The sequence below is a fragment of the Daucus carota genome, chromosome 7 (genome assembly GCF_001625215.2).
Source record: "Daucus carota subsp. sativus chromosome 7, DH1 v3.0, whole genome shotgun sequence".
Lineage (NCBI taxonomy): Eukaryota > Viridiplantae > Streptophyta > Magnoliopsida > Apiales > Apiaceae > Daucus > Daucus carota.
The window spans coordinates 1,434,950-1,461,687 of NC_030387.2; the positions used below are offsets into that span (position 1 = coordinate 1,434,950).

Below are 26,738 nucleotides of genomic sequence, written 5' to 3' on the forward strand. Positions count from 1 at the left end.
TCAATACATATATATTAGTTTTTATATTATCTTTCCTCTATATCACTTTTGACAACTTTACGGAATACAATCCAATAGTTGGCAGCTATAAAAGTTGTCAATATGGTCTGCTACATAAATATTATATACTTATTTCAGTTACATAAATAGATAGGGTTAGTGAAATATAATTTTTAGATATTAATTTTGTTTGAACTAAATGAGAAAGTTGCACTCATACCCCCGACTCCAAACATGATAACTCACTTACTTCCGAAGTACTCAAGAAATCGAATTTATAATCTCAAGAGAACAAACCTTAAGTGCCACTGTCCAACTATCTGACACATCCCGACACATCCCGGGTTATTTGACTTAAGACTTATACACCAAGAAGCGGTATAACATCGGCAACATCTTGAGTTGCTTTTAGCATACGTATGGATGTATCTACATAAAGAGAAGCACCGACTTGAAGACAAAATCTAGCAAAAAAGAAATAGCGGGCCCCTTATTTCACATGTCACAAAACCACTGACAACGTATAAATACAAAGCTCAATAAACACATATGATCAAATTATCTGACGATGGAATTCTAATTATATTCAATGCTATGGGCTTTCACTTGACCTGCAGTCTGCTCGTACTGGACTACATATATTAATCTTCTCTTTCGTGTCGTGTGTCCTGTATATTTCCTTTATTGTCACGTTATATTACAAAATACTTACACAATCATTCGAAATAATACAAATCATAATTGGGCTTTCTTATATTTTTAACTAATAAAATATATATTCCTTACATTTCACCAGAAATAAAATTAACTAATAATATATATATTCGAAAACAGGGGGTCAGTACTTTTCACCAGAAAAAAACCCAATAAAAACCCCTCAACTAGCTTGAAGAAGGACGAGACAAGAGATGTGAGGTGGCTTTACAAACCCTGATTTTTAAGAGAGATAAAATGTAAGTATATTTAATTCTTTTAAAATTATATAATTTTTCAAATTCAATAAGAAACCGATCATATGATTTTTCATTTCATTTCTAAAACATATGTAATCCTTTTAAAATTATATAATTTTCATGATTTTCCTTGTTACTATATGTGTCCGCACACAACTGGGTCACAAAGCAAAAAAAAAAAAAAAAAAAAAAGCACACAAAAAAAAGAAGCCAACAAGTGGTATGATTATGGCATTGGATATTTGTCGTAATTAGAAAAATAATTGATTATAATCTGTCTGAGACCTGTGATATTATCAATAAGGAGACATTTGGAATCATGCAACAATCAATCAAGTCTAGAAATTCAATAAAGAAATCAGGTCTTGGTTGGTTGCTTAACTGTTTTAAAATACAAGTAGCAACTCCCGTGAATACTGTTGAAATGACACGACACCTTCTAGTCCAGTCCTTTATTATGAGTTTTTTAAACAGACACAGACTCGCATATATATTAACCCTACCAACGTGGATCCGGTACGTGACAATCGTTTTTTTACGGGGATGTTGGTCATTGTCGTTCATGATTTATACATTCACTTTAAAATTTTGGTCAATGGCCGAAAATTGATTCGGACTGTCTTACCTGATTTATATTTGACTCGAAAATATGATTTATGTCTTATGTCTATTTTATAAAGGGTTAATTATTTAACTGGGCACTCATTTCACCCCAATATATCATCCGCGACACTCTCGAATTTTCGATCTCATTTGAAACACCATTTTTTGGAAAAAATTTCAGTCTTAAAACTAAAATGATAAATTCGAAAACAAATCGACAGATTGAGAAGTGTTACTCATGGGGTTTTAACATAGTAGGCAGTAGAGATTATGTAGGTACGATTAATTGAATTTATGCGTCCAAAAAATGGGAAAAATTGATGGTGGAAGAGATGGGTTATGAAGAACCTTAATAATCCATATATAGTCATTTTTTGGACAGGGAAATTCAATTAATCGTGCCTACATAATCTCTATAGCATACTGTGTTAAAGCCCCGTGAGTAACACTTCTCAAACTATCGATTTATTTTCAAATTTAACATTATATTTTTAAGAATGATACAATTTTTGAAAACAGTGTTTCAAATGAGACTGAAAATTCGAGAGTGTCCCGAATGATATATTGGTGTGAAGTGAGTGACCAATTAGATAATTAACCCATTTTATAAATGATTGGAGCTTGGTGAAAACTAAAAAAATACAATAGTGGCCCATATTTAAATTGAATTCGGATTTCAAATACCATGATCAGTTTCAGTTATGTCCGAATATATTGATCCCGAAACACATTGAAAACAAAACTATTCTATAATTGAGCAAAGATGTGTCTTTCATCCCCCTACTTTCCGCCTTTAATAGCACGGAAATTATATCATTGAAAGTTTGTTGCTAGAAATAGATTGTTAATCACTTCTCCCGTTCATATATAACCAAATTTCTTTCACATGTCCTGTGCCAATACACCACACTTTTATACTATATCTTTTTTTTTATATCCAATAGTGTTGTTTCTTGATACTAAATTTGAGGTTTGCACTTCAATGCAACATTAGCAGCCATGACAGAGCTCTGTGATCTTCAAATTCATATTAATGGTCAACAAACATTCTTTCTGAATGAGGTATTTATGATTTTCAGCACTTGCTAATAAATCTATTAGTCTTCATGCTGCTTATGTTTATTTTTTATTTTATTTTTTCAGAAAATTATTTCGAGATTTTCAGGGAAGCTGAGGAGAATCATCAAGCAAGAAAGGAGGAGGACTCAAATCAAGAATTCTGGGATTCAGATTGATGGTTTCCCAGGAGGGCCATTCGGGTTCGAGCAGGTTTCGAGATTTTGTTACAGCAATGGGAGTTTTGTAGTGAATTTTTCGAATGTCTGTCTGCTACATTGTTGTGGCCTGTTTCTTGTAATGACAGAGAAGGTCTCAGCTTGCAATCTTCTGCAACAAACTGAAGCATTTCTTGAAGAGATGTTTTCTTGGTCGCGGACCGATGTTTTAACTTGTCTAAGGAGCTGTGAATCTTTCTTTGAGTATGCAGATTCCCATGGCCTAATTGAAAAGCTCTTGAACACCCTTCTTGCAAAAATTGCACAGCATTCAGATGTTTTTGTTTGCTCTTCCTCCTCCTCTTCTTCTCCGGAAACCACTGCAACTCCATTCAGGCTGTCTTCGTCGACAAAGAGCATGACCCCTGAAGTTCTTGGCCTCACAAAAAGTTCATCAAAGAAGTTTTGGTGGTTTGATGAATTAACTGTTTTACCCCCAATGGTTATCGAAAGATTTGTCAAGATTTTTGGTGCTTATGGAACTGATGACACCAGTTTAGTCCTCACAAGGTTCATCCTCAACTACCTAAAAACCAGTGTTCAGTCCAAACATGATGTAATGATCAAGCCTTGCACAATATCAGAGTACACAAGATTAGCAGATATAGCTGTTTACGGGGTACTTACTGTCCGAAAATCCACATTTTCATGTAGAGGATTGTTTTGGATTTTGAGACTTGTCACAACTTTTGGCATAAGTAGAGATTGCAGAACAGGGTTGGAGAGACTAATTGCTTCGGTTCTTGATCAAGCGAAATTGGATGACTTATTGGTTTCTGCAAATGATGGTAACAGTGTCTATGATGTCAATCTTGTGGTGAGATTGATTAGATTGTTTGTTCATACTTATAGTAAAGAAGAGTACACACAGAAGATGAAGAAAGTTGGTTGGCTGCTTGACAACTATCTACGCGAAATCGCTCCTGATCAGAACTTGAAGATTTCAAGATTTCTTGGAGTTGCAGAGAGTTTATCAGATTGTGCAAGAGATTGTTTTGATGGGGTTTACAGAGCTGTTGATATCTATCTTGAGGTACTTAACTATTCCATACTTATAATTGATTACAGTCTAATCTGCATAATTAACTCTGTTATGTGTTCTTAAATTTCCTCACAATTTCCTTGGAAATAATCAAGAACTACATTAGTCACAATTAGTAATCCTTTTCTTGAAGTTTTAGGCATGTATGGTCATCATATCTGTTTGGTCTTTCTGTAATGGCCAAGGTTTATCCTTGGCCACTAATTAAAATTATATCTGTAATTTGTCCTCTTTCTTCTCTGCATTTGGCTAGCTACTAGAATATTATTGCCTCTATCCATTTTGGTCAAAAAATCATCTTGTCCTCATCTATACATACAAGAAATGTTCATTCACATGATGCTTATAAGCTAATAGACTCAATAAGTTAGTTTATCAAACTTTTAAAAGTAACCTCTTGATAATTTGAGACTTCATACTCTCAAGTCTGAAACCAGTTAGTTTTCTTTTACTGCAAAATTTTATACAGATTTGAATCATTGTAAAAGATGGGCCCAAGCTGAAATCAATGCTAGATGTAAGGGGGCAATTATTTAGCTTTAAAGTCAGCATCAAATTATAGCTGTTTATTTCTTGTTAGATAATGCATGTAGTGCCTGTGACCATGTAGCAAGCTGCAGGTAGATATGTGGTCATGTTCCCATCCATAACTTATATATGCAGATTGCAGTAATCATATATAGCATCGATCCCCGAGCTCGATCTCATGAGGAGAATTCTGATCATAATGTGTGTATATATTGAAATTGATCGATTGCTGAAATTTAAATACTCACACAGACATGATGTGCCTCGTGTAATATTGATAAATTTCTTAACTTTGAATAAATGAATTATTTTTTGCATGCAGTCACATCCTAGTCTATCTTTAGAAGAGAGATCAAGGCTATGCAGATGTTTGAACTACAAAAAGCTAAGCCTAGAAGCATGCAAAGATTTAGCCAAGAACCCTAGAGTCCCCCCTAGGGTTTCAGTTGAAGCTCTTGCTGCTCAAACCAGCTCAACCACTTATGACATCATAACAAACTCCCCTGCACTTGATCCTTCTCCAAAAGACCATGATCATGAATATCAGTCCTCCTCCTACTCTTCTTATAATCAAGCCTCGACAAATGATCCCATTAAAAGCCATAACCAAAGGATCATGTACAATGGTAGTCCTGGTGATCAGTCCATGATCACTCACAAGAACTATACCGAAACGACAGACTATGATCATCAAGACCATAAAAACAATGCAGCAGAAGAGAATGATGAGATGAGAATAGACCTGCAAAGAATGCAAAGGAGGGTGGTGGAGTTGGAGAAAGTTTGCAGAAAAATGAAAGGTAAAATGTCAAGAATGGGGAAGAATGCAAGTCCCATGATGTCCCATGCCAGGAGTAAAGTACTGCCAAGACTCTGCTAGTTATAGCTACATTATATTTTTGAATTTTTCTTGTGCATCTGTGAGTATAGTATTCTTTTGAACTTGTGTAATTTCCCTTCTGGTGTAAATGAAGGAGGTGCTTAATCTGTGAGTATATGCATTTTTGCTTGAGATATCTGAAAATTAAGTTGAATGGAGTTTTTAAGATCGGTTTTTTTAGTGTGAATAATAACAACAGTTAATTAGTCTCAGCAAAAGTTTTCACCAAAATAGTTGTTATTATGTGTCCAGCGGATCAGGATATTGTGATCAATGCAATTACGATCAATAATTCAAATTGGTTTTGGTGAATGCTATACACATACATACATCAATTCAACAAGTTGCTTGATTGTATCTTCATAAAGATCAGATTAATCAGTGATATGATATGTTTTATATTTGTTCAACTTAATTGTTTTTATGGATATCGTATTATTTTTCATTATTGAATTAATTCCTTTTAAAAAAAACATATTCTAGTCTTATCATAATTCATACTACTAATAATTAAATACGTCAAAACTGATGTATAATATTGTTATGAAAAGATGGCTAGAATCTTCTCGTGACATTTGATACGCCAAAATATTTTCATTCCCGTGACTGCGTATGGTATGTAGGAAAACAATTTATAAATGTTAATCATTACACCAATATATGCCCGGATTTTCAGGAATACTTCTTTTATTTTATTAATAGAAGGCGTTGGGTAATCTTAAAATTATGACTTTGAGCGTAAATTTATATAATAGGTGTTCAAACAATTTGATGGTTTAATTTATATTATAGATGATTTATTATTTATGAAAATAATAATTGAAAAATAAATTTGATGCATTATTTATTTTAGTATTGAAATTGATTTTAGTTAAAAAATTATAAAAAAATACATCCTACTTCTTATTTTAAATTTTTTTTAAGTCTTATCTGAAATGAAGCTGATTTATATTTTATATCTAACAAACATTTTTTTAAGCTAAAAAATGGCTTAAAATTGTGGGGCAAAGCCACGATCTATGTGTGTCATAATGATGATGGATACAACATGAACACTATTTAAAAAGGGAATTGATAAATAAACTCCATATTTTACTATTTAAGCTTCAAATCCAAAATTTATACCATATTTACCCATGTCTTCTCCACATGTTTCATCCATATTAGTTGTAATAATGTGATTTGGATAAATGAAAAAATTGAACTGGAACTTAAATAGTAAAGTTTGAAGTTTATTTATCAATTCCTTTTAAAAATTGATCAATCAAAACTTTGTAAGTACTTTACTGTATCACTGTACAAGTCTCTTAAATGAAACCCGCCAGCTTTTTGGATTATTGCTGAATCAAAATGTCTGAATAAGGCTAGATATGTTTTTTGACAGATGAAAAATTTGTCTAAATGATTATGATGAATATGGGGCCTTCTCTCTTTCAGAGCCACACATAAATAGATCCTTCCATGTTTTCATTGGCAGCTGCTGGCTGTCGTGTTAAAGTCAACTGAGGCTTTCTTCATGTAGTTGCAGAGCATAGATGACAAAGCTGACATTTTTGTGTTTGTGAAAGTGGTCCAACAGCCTGGCAACTCAAATGGATCAAACTACTGAAACCAAATGCAGTTTCATGTTGAGCATTTTAGACATGCAATGCTATATACTCATACATATTGGATCCATGATAATCAAGAAAATGCTGCTTTTGACTGCGCTTAGAAAATACTCTCTCGGTACCTTTCATTTCTTAACATTTCTTTGTCAACGCATTTTAATGCGTCTATAAAACATAATTAAATAACCTTTTTTTAAGATTTTTTTTTCCTGAATAAAAATTTAAATATCAAACTTTTATTTAAAAAAATTAAAAAAAATTATCGAACTATACTTTATAAGAACGTTAAATTCCGTGTCACGCCCCCGTCCCCCAATATTAAGATTTGAGAGGGACGGAGGGAGTATATATTTACCAGCCCGGCTACCGCCGGACTTTTCTTTCGTAAGTGCAATTATGTTTAAGTTTAGATGAATTTTGATAAGGTATGTTATTAATATAAGTTTTGAGAAATTATTTTGGTGATTATGAAATAATCATGTATTCGGAAGAAGGGTTTTACGTTTAAAAAAAAACAACTGCAATCCTCTATTAAACTGGTTCATACTCATTAGTATTTGGGCCGTAAATCGGTACAGACTATCCGGTGTCTCGGCTTATGTCCGACTCGAAAATATAAGTAAATGATCCAAATCTGACGAAAAAATTAAGCCCGTATAATATATGATCCTGGATATGAGCACACCTATACCCGCTCAGATTCGATCTCATTTAATGTTTCGTAATATGATCCTACCTGAATAGCCGAATATGATCCACGCGGTTCATATTCGATTCGAACTAATATACATATTATATTTTAAATCCATCACATTTATAATTAAATAGTCATCATTTTATAAAAATTTAGTACTTTATTTAAGTTTATGGGTCGCGCTCAAGAGAGAACCAATGCTTAAATAGAACCCCATGGAACCACTAAGGTAAATCTCTATATTTTTCATAAACTTTCAAGATCTAAATCTAAATACATGTTTTTGCAATCGTTGTTTGTGGTCAAAAGTAATTTTTAAATATAATACATAAATAAGACATTTTTTTCATTTGAAGTTCTGCTGCGGAACCCTAACTAATACCTTTTTCATTTGAAGTTCTGCTACAGAACCCTGACTAATACTAGACTAGATATAAGGTAATTGTTCTAAAGGTTCTCTCCCTAATGGTTCTCTCTGGAACATGACCCTTAACTTTATATCTTCATAAAATATGATTTATTTAATGTGATAATACTTATTATCTTCATATATATTTAATAAATGATATATACCAACATATGATTATAAGTTTTAATTTAAAATTATTACATTTTATAATAGTATGTTTACTTAGACTAAATGATAATTATTTGAATAATTAAAATAATAATGATATTTAATTTTAGTGATCATATCCGGCTCATATTTGATGTTTCATAAACTACCCGGTTAAAAAATAGAAAATACGATACTAGATCATATTCGGTTCAGATCCGGATCTCAAATACCCGAGATCGGTTTGTATCCGAATAAAATGATCCCGAACCCAAATCTGAATAATCTAAAAATAATATGATCCGATATTAGAGCAGAGGGGTACCCGATATCGCTCGGATCATTTTACAGCCCTAATTAATATCATGTAATATTGCCTTAATGGTAAGCCCGGTGAACTAAGGTGTACTTAGTGTGTAATTGATCCTAGTTTTTCTCATTCTAGTTACTGCAGTATAAGCCTTATATAGACACTAATTGTATTAGTTATAGAGTGTAATCATGTAATTTTTAAAAGTGATAACATTGTTTTTTCTCAAATCTTTATTTGTGTTAATCACGATAGACAACAGGGACATAAGAAAAATCGATTAAGAGACTTATAAATAAAAGGGATGTTAGGTTCGGCAACCAATTTAGGAAAGAATGCTCCATTCACTTCTATTACCATTTTTTTTCTCTAATTTCATCGGAACAATTTTACATCCACTTTTTTTAATAATAACTTCTTATCAAAATATTTTTTTTTACTTTTACTCATTCTACCGTTACATACCATCCTCCCCAACCAGTCACACAGTGAATCATAACACTCAACGAAATAAAATACTTATCATAATTAAGCAAATGTCAAAAGAAATAAAGTTCTTATTATAACTAAGCAAATGTCAAGAATTAAGATATACCGATGCACAACCAAGTTAGCAAAACACTGGTCCGTAAACTCCAATTATTACATTGTAGGGTTTCATCAGAATAATGAATCAGATATTAAACTTGTAGAACATAAGAAAATCAGACACACACTCTGAATCATATCACCGTTAAACCTGAGCTACATTTAGACAAAATCAAAACACATGGAATATCAATGATATGAACAATTTTAATAACGTCATCTGCAAATCCTTTTCCAGCCAGCCACTACTGTGTAGGTCCGAAATCGTTGTTAAGAAAGAAATAGTGATGCAGTAACTGCAGTGATTTTGGCCTCAAGTCAACATCCCACTTGAGACAATCATCTAAAAAGCTCTTTAAATCTTCAGTGCCAAAAACGTCATCAGTCCAGACCAAGATGCATCAGTCATTATTTCAAACATGTCCCTGCGAGTTTTGACCCATATTTTGCCAATAGCCCATTCCAGTGTCATAATTCCCACATGCTAAACATTTAAATCAGATGTCTGGATATTATCATCATAAACTCTGGGAGCTGGTCCCCAATAACAGATATCGTCTATGGGCAAGTATTTAGAGGGTGTTTCTTCTACCTCTAGACACTCATATGTTGTTGCTCCAAAACCTAATTTCCAGACATTTTCCTTTGTTATGTAAACATGTCCCGCATTCACCCCACCATGAACAAAGTTTTGGTCATGCATCGACACTAACGCCATCACAGTAATAAACCTCGCGCAATCTCATTTATGGGATCCGCTCGTAGGTAAATCGCAACGGACCAACATACTCAAAAGAAACCCAAAAAGGACCCCCTTCGTTCACTTCCTCTTTGATCTCTGCTAAATAAGGGTTTCTTGCAATACGATTCTGGTTGATTTTTTTCATGAAAGCGCAGAAGTCTTGCAGTTGAAGATTAAACCTTTTGTAAGCAATGCACACGGGCAGGTATTCATACAGAAACAGAGTGCCCTTGAAGATTTTGGCCCCTCTTCTATCGAAGCCAATCACTTCTTCAGAAATGTATGTTAACATCTTCAGGATCAATGTGAATGGCAATTGGGGGCTTAAGATTAAAGAGTGTAGGGGAAGAAGGTTCAGAGTTCTCGTTCATCTTTTTGAATTGTGTGTTTTCTTGTGTTCTTGGTTGTTCTGCTTGTGTTAATAAACAGGGAAGAAGAGGATAAATGGTTGGATCTTGAATTCTTGATGACAAATATTTTGAATAGTAGATATATCTTAAATGTTTTATCGAGTTAGTGCAAATAATCATGCACGATATCAGACACAACTCAAATCCATCCGAACTCGCAACTTGATTATAGATATAAAATTTTAAAATGACCAAAAAATCATCCAATTGGCCACAATCCACCCGAAATTAGAATTTCATTCCTTAAAGCTTAAAGTTTTCAATTTTATTCAATTTTAAGTTATTTTAACTTGACCCAAAATCGATCAATTGCTGAAACAAACAGAAACTGTTAGCCGAAATTTTCACCCATAAATGATACGAATTTTATATTTGTGAAATTTAAGATCCGGCAAGGAGGACTTAATTTAGATAAATTTAAAATATAAAAGCTTATTTTGAATGATAGACCCGACCCGATTGGATAAAAATCAATTTTTGGGGTGCACATATTAAGGCTTTCGAGGGAAAACCAAACGATTCCTACCTTAATTTGCGGAGCCGAACGATTTTTCGATTGAGATTTAATGTTAGTTGTTGCGCATCGCCGTTCACGATTTCAGGTTTGATCAATATCGATAGTCCCTGAATGATTTAGTGCATATATATGCAACTGTACGCCTATATGTTCCACTTACGATGCATGCCAATTTGTTTCCTACACATGTATAATTTGTTATTGATTTGACCAATTTCTTTAGATTAGATGTGATTATTCTCTTAATTTGAAACCAATATCCGGTTAACCAAGAAGTTGTACTTTTGAAATTATGGATTCCCATCTGAAATGGCGTTAGGACAATACTATTTCGAAGTATCGTAGATCAGCACCATATTACAAAAGTTCTCGAGGTCATACTTGTAGGCTTTACACGACGGGGGTTGCCCTAGAGGTGCCGACTGCCCTCATGCGGTTGAATTGCCTCCTCTCGGAGGATTATTGAAGCAATGAGAGCTTTATTATCAGTATGTGAATCATCTTGTTTCTCTGTCTCACACAGTCACGACCACGAACATATAAGGGCCCTTTGGGTAAACTTAAAAAAGTGTTTATTACTTAAAGTAAAGTAGACTAGAATTGAGAAGTAAATTAAAACTTACAAGTGATTAAACTGTTTGGGAAAGAAGTAGAAGTCCTGAAACAAAAACTAGCATTCTCAACTTCTTATTTTCTTGGCAAAAAAAGCCAGAAGCCTTATTTGTCAAACAGGCACATAATATGTGTGGCCATTAATAGTCCAAGAGTAAACTTCAAAATTATGGTCAAAGTTTATACCGAATTACAAAAAATTGGTCAGGTTTCTGAATTTCCCAAAAGATGGCCAAACTTTGTCTCCGCTATTTAAAAGAGTGGCCCCCGTTAAAGTGTCATTAAATTCTTAACGTTAATTGATATAATTGGAAAGTTTTAAAGGGTATTTCAGTCTAATACTTGTGAAATTACAAAACTGCCCTTACGTCTCTCCCTTCACCAACTCAGTCATTCCCGTCGGCTAAAGTGATTCCGGCGACTCTTTCACCGTCGTTACTCCCACTACACCATATATGACCTGTTGTAACAAATTTTTTCAGTGTAACCAGCTAAAGTGTGACCATAGCGGTCATAAAATTATTTTAGACCATTTATGGTTAAATTTTTTTCATTGAAACTATTGGTGTCATTCAGTGTAACCATAGATAAAATAAGACATCTAAGGTTACACCAAAGTGATGTTACCATTGGTGTTAAATAATAGTGTGATTAATAATTGAAATTTTAGGCGGTTGAATAAAAAATATATGGGCGAGCTTTTAAATCTAAAGGAAAAGCAATGCGGGAATAATTGTCTTGAAACTAAACAAGCTGAAGAAACACAGAAATACTCCCACAAAACACAAAAAGACACTCACGAAAACACTCTCCCCGCTCACAAACACTCAGCATCGGGTCTTCAGCTCAGACCTAGAGGAAATTGGGTCTAAAAGAGGCAAGCGGGTTTCAATTACGAGTGTTTCAAACTCTGAGTCAGGTATCTGTGTTGGGACTTTAGGGCTTTTGTCAGGGTATTTTGTTTAGGGGTTTTGGTGTTTCTCATTTGGGGCTTGTGTTGGGCCTATCTCAATTAGGTATTGTGGTTTATTTGTATTCTCAATCAGGCATGCTTCTTCATATTTTTGTTTTATTTCATGTTTTTGTAATGGTTCATATTTCTCAGTTGCTAAGGTGTTGCCATAGGTCTTATGGTTACACCATAGATGATGTTGCAAATACCACGGTACTGTTACCATAGGTTTATAGTTTCAGTTCTTTTAGTGTTACCAAAACAAAACAAAGTGTAAGCATAGAGGTATATAGTTACATTTTTTCAGGTGTAACTGAAAATTGAAAAAGTGTTACCCATGACCCCTATGGTATCACCGATTTTAGTTACAATCTTGTTTCTTGAAAAAGTGTTACCACAGCCCTTTTTTTCACTTTCAGCAATACTTTCTAGCCTTTATTCACACTTTTTTGGCTGTTACAATAGGTCACATATGGTGTAGTGTCCTTCGGTTCCTCTTCCTCTATATCCCTCTCCTCTCTCCCCTCGTGACTGACGACGGTGGTTCCACCGTCTTTCCCCTTTCACAATCACAGCCACCACCGCTCCCATCATACCTATAAGATTATCTCTGTATTTTGTAAAATTCTAAGCGAAGTGAATTGCTCAAAACTTTTAATAATTTGTACTCCCTTCATCCCATTTTATATGACCTCCTTTCTTTTTTTGGATGTCCCAAAAAGAATGAATCGTCAATTTATAACATACATTTAAGAGGCCGTTCGGTTAAGTTTAAAAGAAGTTACTTATTGTTTAAAGTAGATAAGTGGATTATAAATGATAAGTAGACATAACTTATAAGTTTTTAAAGTGTTTGGATAATGTGAATAATAAATCGGTGAAAATTTTGGTAATTTAAATTTATAAGTATATTCATTTTAACAATTTATTTAATAAATGATATTGATAAATGTATATAATTTATCACATATCTGAAATGTGAAAGAAATATATTAAATATGTTAATCAAATTAATGAGAAGTCAGAAGTTAGAACAAGAAGTTAGAACTTGGAGCTCTTTTTTTCCTCTCTTTTCTTTGTTAAAAAGTCCTACAGAAGTGTGGAAACTTTTTTGCCAAACAGTCGTTTAAGAAGCTGAACCCGACTTCTATAAAAAAAAACGCTTCCCGTGGATTCCCAAACACCCACTAAGATTATCACAACCACGTATTCATATAATACACTTACTTTAACACTCACTATCTCATTTATGGGCTACCATTAAGTCATAATTTTAATTGGTTAGTACTTTTAATAACTTGATGAGCTTACCAGCTGTTTTTCTCTCTCCTATTCCGCTACAAATTAACTATTTCTGTCTAGCTAGGATTATACATGCCTTGAAGGGATATGTCACACAATCTAGTAGTACTTTTCTTTACCTGTAAGCTTACTCAATCAGTTCTATATTTCAATCTTTTATTTTACTAGTTTTTTATATATTTGCTCTAAACTCATATAGTTAAATGCCTTTTGCAGTACGCATTTCTCCGAAATAATGTCGTTTTGTTTTTTTAAATCAGGGCCAATAATCCGGAAGTATTGAAGCTACTATGGACCAGGGGAGCTGAAAGGCCTCCATTGGAACCTCCAGATGATAAGAGCATAAGAACCCTCTATGTGAACAAGATGGATGGAAGAATTACTGAGCTGGATCCAAGGGATAAATTCCATGCTTATGGCGAAATTGAGACTTTAAAAATGGTCTCGCAAGCTTGTGCTTTTATAACATACATGAGAGTGCAGAAAAAGCAGCTAAATAATTCTCAAACAAGTTGATTATAAAATGTTTGTGGATGAAGCTGATGTTATTATTTAAGTATTTCACCATTTCTTTTGGCAGGAGAGGGTATCTTTTTATCCCAAAAAGAATCTTCTAGTGGCTCAAATGTGAGCAAGTTTAAATTTTATGAATTTGGTATACAGTTCAACTTCTTAAAATTTACAATTTGGTATTTAGTTTCTTAATTTCATGGGCCTCGTGCTTTATTTCGAATGAAATTGCTGAACTTTAGTTTAAAATCACATTATAATCTTTACTTACCCTTTTGTTGTCTCCCCTACAAAACAAAGCAAGGTATATTATTATTTTTATTTTACTAGTTTTTTATATATTTGCTCTAAACTCATATAGTTACTTACCCTTTTATATCACTCTGGGTTCGAGTGCTGTGCAAAAGGAATACTGTTCACCTCTGCAGTTTTTCTTGATAAAAAGTACTGTATCTATTTGATCAGATGCTCCCGTCCTTGCAATATACAAGATATTGTCGAATCTGCCAAGGAACTTCATCCAATTAGCATTACAATAGAAGGTTGTTAACCAGAGGTAAAAATGAAGGCGAGTAGAGCAAGATAGAATCACCAGTTGAAATGAGAATATGATCACATTTATGCCCATATAATGAAAAATGTAAAGATAATTTATGCAATATGTTCAAGTAAAAAAAAGAAAGTTTGACGCAAGTATAGGGGTCAATAGTGAAAAATGTTTAACTAATACTAAGCACTTGAAAAACTATTCTACTATAATATTCGATTAAAATGAGTGTCAGATAAAACGTGCAACTAGCTCTAATTTAATCACCTATGCTTAGCAGCAAATTCTCAAAAGCTATGAGCGAAACATAAAATGGCTTGGAAGACATTAATAAATAATTTTCATTCATATTGTTAGTAAGAAATAGAGGACTGCAAAGTGGATGACCTATTATAACGTAGATGATTCAACCTAAACTATTTCATTCAATTGAGAGATACAAGGACATAACAAAGTATCAAACTCAAACTTATTTCTTGCAATTCATATTTACTCTAACAAAAGCTTCATCTAATTTACGGAGGGGGAACCTTGAAGAGGCAAAAGAACAACATTATAATTTATAACAAGCCAAGTGCAGTAAAAATATGATATTTGGGAATACCAATAATGCACCAAGACACTACTCTAAGAACATGGTGATTTTGAATCAGAAGTGAAGCAACATAGGTTTTTATGGACTTACTTGTTTGAGCATATATCTAATTCTTCACAAGTTCTGCAAGTATTAAGGATTAAATAAGCTAGAATGATCCATATTGAAAGCGATAAGCACTGAGATACATGTGATTACGGAAAGCCAAAATAAAGCAGAGCCTACACACGAAAAATCATTATCAAAGAGAAGTAAACTAGGGGAAGGGACATTTCACACGTCTTTTTAAAGAAAGAGTACATATATGAAAAGTGTCTAGAACAAAGTAACCTTTAAAACCTTCAGAGTCACTCCCAGAATTTGATGATGCTGATTGAACCTTGGGATCTTGATGCTGATTCAATTTCAAGACCACTCGGTCTTGATGCTGATAAATTGCTCGTGACTTTGTCTGAAGATTCTGTATTACTGTTTCAGATGCTACAATCCCTTGAAAATCTTCGCTTACAATTAAAGCTGCCAACACATCCATGAATGTTTCTGTCCCATTAGGCAAATTCTTTTTTGGCTGCACATATGTAGCACTAGATTCATCAGATTCGGATATTCGCCATCTGATACATTGGTATCTATTGATCTTTCCCCAATCATTTCATCTTCTTCATCCTCAACATATGCTTTATATGTCAGTCTAAGCAAGATTTCTCCAGCTGATACATTCCTCAGTCAGAAGCCTAGTCAGAAACCTGTATGGCACCAGTCAATTTCTTTGAATAAAGTTTAACAAGAAAAACATCACTGGAACAAGCATCAGTAATACCATAAACACATGTGAGGTTAATATAAAACTAATTATTTATTATATGTGTAACTCCTGCCATGCTTGGTTTTGGATTGACGGGTACATATGATCGATTCGAGAAGAGAGGATGATCACATATGAGTCTTACACAAAAGAACAAGCAAGTACAAAATTATTAAAAATATGGTGCGAGTCCCTAGATTTAGTTTGACAAACTTTGCATCAACTTGAGGAAGAGATTTTTTACTCTTTAGATGCTTATTTAAATCAGGTGCAAATGACAGCATCCTGATGCCTGATGTTCGTGGGTTTGTTTTTGCAAGATGCAACTTTTAAATTAAAATCTTATATTAAATAAGAAAATTAGTCAAACTATAAACTTTTGTAGCTGTATAGCACTGAGAGGGAGTAATATGGATATTAAACGTGCCAACAAGATCGATAGGTTGTTCTCTAAGAGATAGGGAATTATAATTTCACTTATATTTAAAGAACTGGAATTCCTGAAGTAAAAAAAGCAGGCATGAAAAAAGAAGTATCAGTAAAAATTCAAGATCTTGATTAATCAAGAAAATAAACAGGATACTAGAACACTACATTAAAATGATTAGGAAATTAGTAAATTGCATTTAGTAATCATCAAAAAAGTAAAATTAAAATGCACCCAATGCAAGCCGTCCTGTATCTCAGTTTGTAGATAGGATTGGTAAACTTTAGAAGTTTTTTTTTTTTGCTAAATAACTTTAGAAGCTAAATTGTGATTTTTTGCGTTGTATATAATCTCTAGTAGTGGCCAAAGCACTGCACATGCTTCCTTACAGGGTACAGTAGTTACAGTATGACAGTAGACCAAAAGCATGACTCTTACTTGTAGTAGCCAGTACAACCTTCCAGTATATTACAGACTTTTCATCATGCGTTTTGGCATATAACCCACAATCCTAGATATTAGGTTTTGGACTTCAACACGAATTCATGAGGGAACTGAGTTCAGAAACATTAGTGTAGAGAATCAGGTGCATGTGTTATCTTCTCTAGCTAGATAGAGACCAAAGTGATGCAAAGCATCTCTTAAGCTTTCTGTCCATTTTCTTATAGCTTAAAAATCAAATTTTGCCTCGTCCTTTTAATACAATGCGAACCATGGTCATCCTCTATAGAATATTGTACATAAAGCATGCTTCAAAAAAGGGTAACACTGTCATCAAGCTGGTTTAAAATCGATGAAATTCAATATCTATACTAGCAGATTCAATTGAAAGATTTAGAGTATTAATGCAAATTGGAAATAGGTCAGTTCATACAAAGAATATATAAGTTTAATTGATATAAGGCTAAGACATACCCATTAAATTGAACAAACGAAATGGAGACAACACAAACTTTATCTTTGGGAGTGATACAAAGGCCCACTGGACAGCTCCCACCCAAGGCTCGAATGGAATTGATTTCAGTTTGTCCCAAAGCTCCCCGTCAATCTCAAAATCTCAAATACCCACCGGCAAAACAATGGGTACTATTCCAAATTTAAGGGACAGCATTATCAACATGCGGGCACCACCAGTGTAACAGATGCCTATCTGATACCTTAATAAAGACAATCGAAGATGACAATAATAAGATATGATTGCTGCTTTGTGAGATTTCATTGTAGCAGAAAAGATAACAAAATAAAGTACATAAATCAAACAACATGCCATATATATGGCACTATAAAGCTTTATGCAAAGCCTTATAACTCTTTTGAGAAACCCTCCAACTACTCGGAACGAATGGAGGTTCAACTGAACCATACAAGAAGCACAAACATGCAGCTCGTATTTTCAGTCAAATAATGAACCTTACCAAAACTAGAGTACTAATATGAAAGAATTAAAACTTAGGAATAGAGAATAATATATAGGTTAAGTCTAACAATATGCTTTAGTGAGAATGTCTTCGGAAGCTGTACTAGTGTGGCAGAAAATGGTAAGTTCTACAAGGCAATCACGTTATATGAACCAAAGAGGGCCATAGTTTTGTTCATCTCATCAGATCTTTTATACTCTTTTATCTTCAGTTATCATGGATGTTGCAATTGTTGTCACGGATATTGTTCCTTCATATTGAAAGGAGACTTGATTAGTGTCTTCTTATCCACTCCTTATAGCTCATAAGGGTAAAGTAAGATGATCTTCTTGGATGTGAGGAAGAAACAAGACATGTCTCATAATCAATAGACATGTCTTTGTTTTTCTCTCACACTATGAAGATTCTTGAATATTGTTTGCATTGCAGTGGATATTTCTTTTAAAATCATTGCAGTGGATATTTCTTAGAATCTAGTACCTCTAATAGACCCTGGACTCAAGGAAGAACACTACAATCTACGTAAATACTAACTCCAAAGTTTGGGGACCGGAACAAAAACTAACAGAAAACTAAATTAATTCTCAAAAGATTGAAGACAGTAGATAAAAACGAGCATGCTTTTTAAATAAGAAATGAAGAAAAAACAATCTTATTAAAAGACATCAGTACAACTTAAACAATATACTTACTGCAAATCATTAAGACGCCATGAAGTTTTGCGTTCAACATTCCTAACCGATATAGGCTCATCTCGTAGAGATAACTGCTTTATTTCAACCCTCTCCACATAATCAGGTTTCTCTAAATCATCAATGACTGGATGAAGCAATCCAGTAAGCCAACTTTCAAGCCCTGGTTTATAAACCTTCCACAACTTCTCTAGAACCATGTTAACCCATTCCACCGACTCTTTCCTCTGCAAATCCTTTTCGAGAAACGAACAGAAGCTTGTAGGAACATGTGGCCTATTACCAGCCTTCCTGTCATTGCTTGATCCTTTCCTCTTCCTTGATGTCCAAAACTTATCGAAAACAACCCCAACAAAGAAAAAGAACACAAACAACCCAACAATGTTCTTGTTAACCGGAGGAGACGGAATCGGGTGCAGAACTCCTAGTTGTGTCCTCAGCTTATCTACAATAGGATCCTCTTCAAAGCTAACTAATTTAGGAGCTCCCATCGAACCAGAATCTCGAGGCACATTTCATTCATCTAATTCATTTGACAATCTATTAGCCACAAAGCTTTTAGCAACCCTAGTAGCTAAATTAGCAGAACCTAAATCACTATTTCCACCATCAGAAGAAACATTTCTCTCATCCACTTCATTTGACAATCTATTAGCCACAGAACTTTTAGCAACCCTAGTAGCTAAATCTGCAAAATCTAAATTACTATTTCCACCATCAGACCACATACATGCTTCAAGAACACATCTTTTTCTCTTATGGGTCATACACAATTTCATCCTCCTAGAAAACCCATGTAATGGACAAAATTTAAGCCTTTTTTCACATGGGCATTTAGATGAAGACACCCAAACCCTCTGTGAAAAATCACAGCTGCTAGAACTTGCTTGCATATTCATTTAAACAATCATATACCAAAAATTACAATTGAAATCTGATAGTATATAATCATATGTGATAACGTAACATTACCAATCCAGGGAATTACTCAAGTCATTAACACAATTATGTAATAATTCTTAAAAATCATTAAACAAGCCTGCCACTTCATGGTTTTAAATGACCCGCATAACAAGATTTTGAACCAAGTGATATTACTGTATGAAGGATATCAAAAAGAGAAAAACGGCATCAAGCTCGATTCCGATTTTCGGAAGCAATGTGAGACTATAAAAAATTGGAAGTTATTGCTTTTAGCTATTGTAAGTTACAGATTCCACTGCATTAATAAAGGATAAAATCCGTGACTTATCCTTTTGAATGCCATCTGAACCACAAATGCCACTACTAACGTCGATTCCATCTGGCTTTAGAGTTTCAAGAGCTTCACATACATTGTGCGGGTATATCCCTCCTGCCAGGAGCCATCCATGTTTACTGTTTATTGAAGGTAGCTTAAATTGGGACCAATTGAACCCTTTACCACTGCACGTACATGCAAAAAGGACTGGTGTAAGATGCGAGAAAAAAAAGTCCAGACATTCTTTATGACATACAAGAACATAATAGTCAAGTCATTCTTTATTGTTCAATGGTATGAATCCTGCAAACAATTTGTGTTTTTTGACTTTGCACTATAGAGTACTCTGCCCATTCGAAAATAAAGGTGAATGTATTTCAAAATTGACCTATAAGAATTTACAATTCGAAATGCAAGGATTTAATGTAAGAGGTCATCACAGTTTACTTATTTTCTAGTCATAAAATACAAACACCATATGAAGTAGAATGAAGCTCATGAATTGTTGTAACAAATAAAGGTTCTTACCTGCCACCTTTTGAGCTATCCACAAGTATCCAATCAACTAAAGAACAGTCATCTTCAGTTATATAATTTAAAAGGTTTCCATCTTCATTGGCGTTAAGGACATAGATTATCCGATTTTCCTTGACCAACACTGGAAATGCAGCCCTTGAAGCATCTCCATGAAGCTACAAAAGTGGAACCCAGTTACCAGCTGAAGGAAACACAATAATATTAAATGGTTATTCTTCAGCTAATTAAATTCAATGGTCACCTGCACAAACTCAAGTTCTGCTGCATTGGAAACCCTTGATATTGTGTCAGCATTATCATCAACAAACACCCCAACAGGCTTTGCCCCATATTCTCTAGCAACTTTTGAAATATCCTTTGCAACAGTGACTGAAACTGAACGTTTTGAATTAGGCCAAAGAATCATTCCAATATAATCAGCACCTGCTTCTGCTGCCAAAGCAGCATCTCTAGCAGATGTAATCCCACACATCTTCACTAAAGGCCTACTATCTTCATGTTCACCGCGAGTAGCAGAAACTTTTGTTGCACAATGGATAATATTTCTTCTTCCTATCTTCCCTGAGAATACTATCCTTGATGATTGTGTTTCTAGTTTGGGAGCCTCCTGCATAACATTCAATATTGATACTTCATGCATCAATATTGTTATGATTTTTAGCGAACACATTGGGACAAAATCACAAATTATAAATTACTAGTTCAACTACCAGGACAACAAATTACTTATAATGTTCAAACATGAGAAATCAATATTCATTATATACGGACACAAGTAAAACACAGATCTATCCTAAATAAAAGGATAACAAGTTCGATAGTCAGCAGAAGCGAAATTTTAAAATAAATCACTAAAAAAAATGTGGTAATTGGTGGCGGATGGAAACCATGAGTTGATGAACATCTTCTAGAAAATCATAAAGCTTGATAATCACTACATATGATACCACAATTGTTCCATTACCAAAAAATAAAAACAATACACGATATTGACACATGAAAAATCAACACATAAATTCAAGAAATGTTGTAAATAACATCAACGTCAAGGAGATGCTACCTCCAACTCCTACTTTCATCTACCACCTGCCACAATTTAGTGGTCACAGGCTCAACTACCAATAAACATGGGTTCAGCTTTAACAGTATAGTATAGAAGTACAAAACCATGGTAGTTTGAACACGACACATCGACAAGAAAAATAAGTTACCAAGTAAAGTAGTTGTATGTTAACAAACCAGGGGTTTCTCTTGCACATAAATTTGTTGTTGTGAGTTGAAGCGGATTACCCATATTTAAACCTGAAATCAAAAACAAGATTGCAAGAATATTGTCATCAAAATAACATTCCCTTGAGCATGAGAACAACATTAACTGAAATAAAAAAAGATAAAATGTATAGTATTACTAAAAGCAAGTTTCTTAATGGCCTGTTTGGGAACCTGAATTTCATTTCAAATTCTGGATTTGATCAAATAACCTGTTTGGGAATATGGATTCGGATTTCATTTGAAATCCAGACATTCAAATGCTAGTATAAATCTGAGAATTTGAAATGAAAACTCAATTCCTGTCATTTGAATCCACCATTTGAAATCAAATGCAGGTTTCCAAACGGCCTCTTAGGGTAATTTAATGAATAGCTACGATGCAACAATCTAACTGTTTCCGTGGGAATGGATAACATGGAAGCTAAGAGTGTGTGCATTTATGTAACACCCCAGTCCCACATCGAGAAGAGTGGGAATATTTGTTCAGTTTATAAGCATAAGTACCACTACCAATTGCACCAACAAATCATGATCTTTTGGGGGCCTATGGTGGGCTTGTGGATTACCCAAGTTGTTGCAGTTGGGCCAGTTTATTTCGGCTTATTTTCGGATTCGGAGTTCGGGACTTGACCTGATTTTCGAAAAAGACTCGGGATTTGACCCGGGTTGTCACATATGGTATCAGAGCCAGGTTTCTCGAAAGCTTGATTCGTCAAGTTGCCGGAGGTGGGGACACGAAGGCTGGTGGTATTATCCCGCAATGGACAGAGATCCGGAGGCGGGGACACGAAGCCAGCTGGTATTATCCCACAATGGCTAGAGGGGTTCGATCTGGGCCTATGGGCTATCCGTTTCGGCCTGACGAGGACGTCAGGAATTTAAGTGGGGGAGTTTGTAACACCCCAGTCCCACATCGAGAAGAGTGGGAATATTTGTTCAGTTTATAAGCATAAGTACCACTACCAATTGCACCAACAAATCATGATCTTTTGGGGGCCTATGGTGGGCTTGTGGATTACCCAAGTTGTTGCAGTTGGGCCAGTTTATTTCGGCTTATTTTCGGATTCGGAGTTCGGGACTTGACCTGATTTTCGAAAAAGACGTATGCATCTAGTTGTGGGCTTGGGATGTTATAAATGGCATCAGAGCTCTGCCCGGCCGGAGGTGCAACGGCACTGCCCGGGTTCCGTAAGTTTGATTTGTCGGCTCGACGAGGACGTCGAGCATATAAGAGGGGTTGTTTGTAACATCCCACATCGGTTAGATAAAAGAGTATTTGGGCCTTTATAAGTACAAGCAAATAACTAATGTATACCAATTTGCTAGCACTTTTTATGTGACAACCCGGGTCAAATCCCGAGCCTTTTTCGAAAATCGGGTCAAGTCCCGAAATCCGAATCCGAAAATAAGTCTAAATATACTGGCCCAACTGCAACAACTTGGGTAATCCACAAGCCCACCACAGGCCCCCAAAAGATCATGATTTGTTGGTACAATTGGTAGTAGTACTTATGCTTATAAACTGAACTAAAGTCTCCACACTCCTCGATGTGGGACTGGGGTGTTACAAACTCCCCCACTTAAATTCCTGACGTCCTCGTCAGGCCGAAACGGATAGCCCATAGGCCCAGATCGAACCTCTCTAGCCATTGTGGGATAATACCGGCTGGTTTCGTGTCCCCGCCTCCGGATCTCTGTCCATTGCGGGATAATACCACCAGCCTTCGTGTCCCCACCTCCGGCAACTTGACGAATCAAGCTTTCGAGGGCCTGCTCGGCAACTTGACGAATCAAGCTTTCGAGAGCCTGCTCTGAATACCATATGTGACAACCCGGGTCAAATCCCGAGCCTTTTTCGAAAATCGGGTCAAGTCCCGAAATCCGAATCCGAAAATAAGTCTAAATATACTGGCCCAACTGCAACAACTTGGGTAATCCACAGGCCCCCAAAAGATCATGATTTGTTGGTACAATTGGTAGTAGTACTTATGCTTATAAACTGAACTAAAGTCTCCACACTCCTCGATGTGGGACTGGGGTGTTACAATTTATAATAGTATTAGTCGTAGTATAAAGCTCCATTACTTTCGCCCGGGAAGAAGGTCGAAGAATTATGCTGGAAACACAGTTTCAAAGCCACTAATCAATGGTTGTAATATTAACCCTAAGAGACTCTATAGACTATAGCTAAGCATGATATTCAACATCAATTAATCAGAGCCGACAATTAGTAATCAACAATATTTCCGGAATTTAAACATTAACAATCACAACAATTTATAAGTAAATGCAATCCGCAACTAAAACTGATTCTCAGAAATGATTTAACAAACAGCAGTCAAGCACGCAATTTAACAAACAGGTGTGTGTATATATATGATTACACATAAGCACGCGAATCTCACCTGGCCAGATGCTTGAATCGAATGAATTGGGGAAAAAATTCAAAACCCCTGCGGCTGCCGCCTCTGCTTTTGGTCAGTAATCTTAATTCAGAATATATTTTATATTCACTCGTGACGATTAAACTAAGAGGGGTGTATTGGATTGGGATTTTAAAGCATTTTTTTGCATTCATGAAATCCGAGGGTATTCGATTGGGATTGTTTGAAATCAATTAAAATCTTGAGGTATTCAATTGGGATTTTAAATTATGCTACAAAATCTGGTGGTATTCAATTAGGATTTTAAATTATGTTTTAAAATCCGATGGTATTCAATTGGGATTGTTTAAAATCCATTAAAATCTGATGGTATTCAAATGCTGATGGATTTTATTTCATTTCATAAAATGATGGATTTCGTGGCATTTTTCAGTGTATTTTAAGTTTTTTGAAATCCCACCAAATTCAATGGGATTTTGAAGCATTGTACCTAAATCCTATCAACTCTGCGACATTTCATCAAGAATCCGCACAAAATCAAAATCACATACAATCCATTAAAATCCATAGACTAAAAACAATGCATTAAAATCCCAATCGAATACACCCCGTAAAAAGAGACGGAGGGAAATATAAATTATAAATAGATAACTATCTTTAAAATTAAATTAGCATTTAACCCGTGCTATGCACAAATTAGTTACAAATTTAAAAAAAATGTAATATAACAAATGTGATTATATTAAATTTAGGTTCAAGATAATAAATATAATTGATTTAGAATTTAGTTTTAATTTATAATTTACTAAAAATAAATCAAAATTGATTAAAATAAATCAAAATTCATGATACATTGATTGGTTGAATACATGTTGTTAAAATAAATAATTTGCATATTTTAAGATTTGACATCTCGGTTAGAATTTTCATTGAATGATAATCAAAAAATACATATGATTGGACTAAAATTAAAATTTGATAGAATAAATATGATTAGTCTAAAATTTAGTTGTTAAGTCTAACTATGATTATTATAAAATTCAGTTTCGAAATAATTAATATAACTCGTGTAAAATTTAGATATGAAAAAATTGATATGGTTGGTTTAAAATTTAGGTGTTAGAAAGAAATTTAAATAACGAATATGATTGATCTGAAATTTCGGTATGCTATCTAATTGTTTAAAATTAATTTAGAAATTAAAATGTAATTGACTAAGGGATTGTTTGATAAATCTAAATAAAAAATGCTGAGTCATTAAATTTGTTGAATACACTGAATGAAAAATTTAAGGGATCTTTTTAAAAATACCCATCTGTAAAATTATTTTTTTAAAAATACTACCATCTTTTTCATTGTTTTTAAAAATACCTTTTCATAAAAAAAAAATTTCAAAAATACGATTTGCAACCTTTGCAACCTCATTTGCAACCTTGGGCGGCGCAGCCGTAAAAGTTGCAAATGAGGTTGTAAAAGTTGCAAATAAAAATGGAAAGTTGCAACTGTTGCAACTGCAATTGCAACTGGTTCAACTGAAAACTGTAAGTTGCAAAAGTTGCAAATGAGGTTGCAAAAGTTGCAAATGAGGTTGCAAATGAAGTTGCAACTGCAGTTGCAACTTTTGCAACTTCATTTGCAACTTCATTTGCAACCTCAGTTGCAACTAACTGAAAACTATATATAGTTGTAAATGAGGTTGCAAAAGTTGCAAATGAGGTTGCAACTGCAGTTGCAACTTTTGCAACCTCAGTTGCAACTAAATGCAACTGAAAACTGTAAGTAACAACAGATGTTTGGTGTGCCCCTGGCGGGTCCATTAGATTACAATAGAATCAACTGAATGCAACCATATGCAACTGAATACAACCATATGCAACCATATATGCAATTACAAATCCTGATTTCAAGTTCCAGTATTCAAATGTCATTTTCGACCTCATTTTCGGAATCGATATATATATATATATATATATATATATATATATATATCGATTCCGAAAATGAGGTCGAAAATGACATTTGAAAACTGGAACTTGAAATCAGGTTGCAATACGGCTGGCGCTGCCTGTAGTTGCAAATGAGGTTGCAAAAGTTGCAAACAGTATTTTTGAAAAAAAAAATTATGAAAAGGTATTTTTAAAAATAATTCTGGAAGGTAGTATTTTTGAAAACAATAAAAGAAAAGGTAGGTAGTTTTGTAGATTTCCCAAAATTTAACTAAATAAAAAATTACTGAAAGAAAATTGCTCTTTGATAACAATCATATTAAAATATCTGAATGATTTATATTTACTATTTTATCCTTAAACTAGTTTTCTCAATAGTGATTAACATGATTAACATTTGACGTGAGGAAACTATTAATTCTAAATCATCAATTTGAAAGCTATAATTTCAAAATACATCATAAATCATCCGAAATGAATTGAATACAACATAGTTTTAGAATAACAATACTGAAAATGAAATCTAGTCTAATTGATTTGCGATTTGATCGCGTAGATTATTTATATACTGCACTCGTTGAGTACCTCATTGTTGTCTATAGTGTTGTTCTCGATTCAACTGATTTTCATGTTGATCATTTCCTTCTTCCTCATCTGAACTTGAAGCATTGTCATATTCAGCAAACAAAGTATCATCAATTTTCTCAATTTTAATAAAATTGTGTACCGCAAAGCAAGCTACGACTATATCTCTTTGTACGGAAAAAGGATACGGAGCCATTAGTTTCAAGA

General features: G+C 34.2%; 2 protein-coding genes and 1 non-coding gene across 3 annotated transcripts; 2 read left to right on the forward strand and 1 right to left on the reverse strand.

The window, feature by feature from the left end:
- The first annotated feature begins 2,382 nt into the window (after window positions 1-2,382).
- On the forward strand, window positions 2,383-5,446 carry LOC108194018 (BTB/POZ domain-containing protein At1g50280). Its single transcript, XM_017360906.2, has 3 exons — window positions 2,383-2,618; window positions 2,700-3,863; window positions 4,723-5,446. Exons 1-3 carry the CDS (start codon window positions 2,556-2,558, stop codon window positions 5,278-5,280), a joined length of 1,785 nt encoding a protein of 594 aa, XP_017216395.1. The 5' UTR covers window positions 2,383-2,555; the 3' UTR covers window positions 5,281-5,446.
- Window positions 5,447-11,862: 6,416 nt separating this feature from the next.
- LOC108193444 (uncharacterized) lies at window positions 11,863-14,311 on the forward strand. The gene is made up of 2 exons (XR_001801192.2): window positions 11,863-12,238; window positions 13,834-14,311. It is a non-coding gene; the product is annotated as an uncharacterized LOC108193444 (transcript).
- Window positions 14,312-17,277: 2,966 nt separating this feature from the next.
- Window positions 17,278-24,156, reverse strand: LOC108193442 (N-(5'-phosphoribosyl)anthranilate isomerase 1, chloroplastic). The gene is made up of 6 exons (XM_017360098.2): window positions 24,022-24,156; window positions 21,584-21,646; window positions 20,586-20,974; window positions 20,336-20,499; window positions 18,568-19,992; window positions 17,278-17,614 (listed from the first exon to the last, which is right to left on the reverse strand). The coding sequence occupies exons 2-5, from the start codon at window positions 21,636-21,638 to the stop codon at window positions 19,761-19,763; spliced, it is 840 nt and encodes a 279-aa protein (XP_017215587.1). The 5' UTR covers window positions 21,639-21,646; window positions 24,022-24,156; the 3' UTR covers window positions 17,278-17,614; window positions 18,568-19,760.
- Between the last annotated feature and the right edge of the window lie 2,582 nt (window positions 24,157-26,738).

Bases quoted from the DNA above. Each gene is read 5' to 3' on its own strand.
- LOC108194018 (XM_017360906.2), top strand. From the start codon at position 2,556: ATGACAGAGCTCTGTGATCTTCAAATTCATATTAATGGTCAACAAACA. The intron at 2,619-2,699 runs GTATTTATGATT...TTATTTTTTCAG, and splicing joins AAACATTCTTTCTGAATGAG to AAAATTATTTCGAGATTTTC. The intron at 3,864-4,722 runs GTACTTAACTAT...TTTTGCATGCAG, and splicing joins CTGTTGATATCTATCTTGAG to TCACATCCTAGTCTATCTTT.
- LOC108193442 (XM_017360098.2), bottom strand. From the start codon at position 21,638: ATGGGTAATCCGCTTCAACTCACAACAACAAATTTATGTGCAAGAGAA. The intron at 20,975-21,583 runs GTTTGTTAACAT...TGATGCATGAAG, and splicing joins ATGTGCAAGAGAAACCCCTG to TATCAATATTGAATGTTATG. The intron at 19,993-20,335 runs GTAAGAACCTTT...ATGTACGTGCAG, and splicing joins GATAGCTCAAAAGGTGGCAG to TGGTAAAGGGTTCAATTGGT.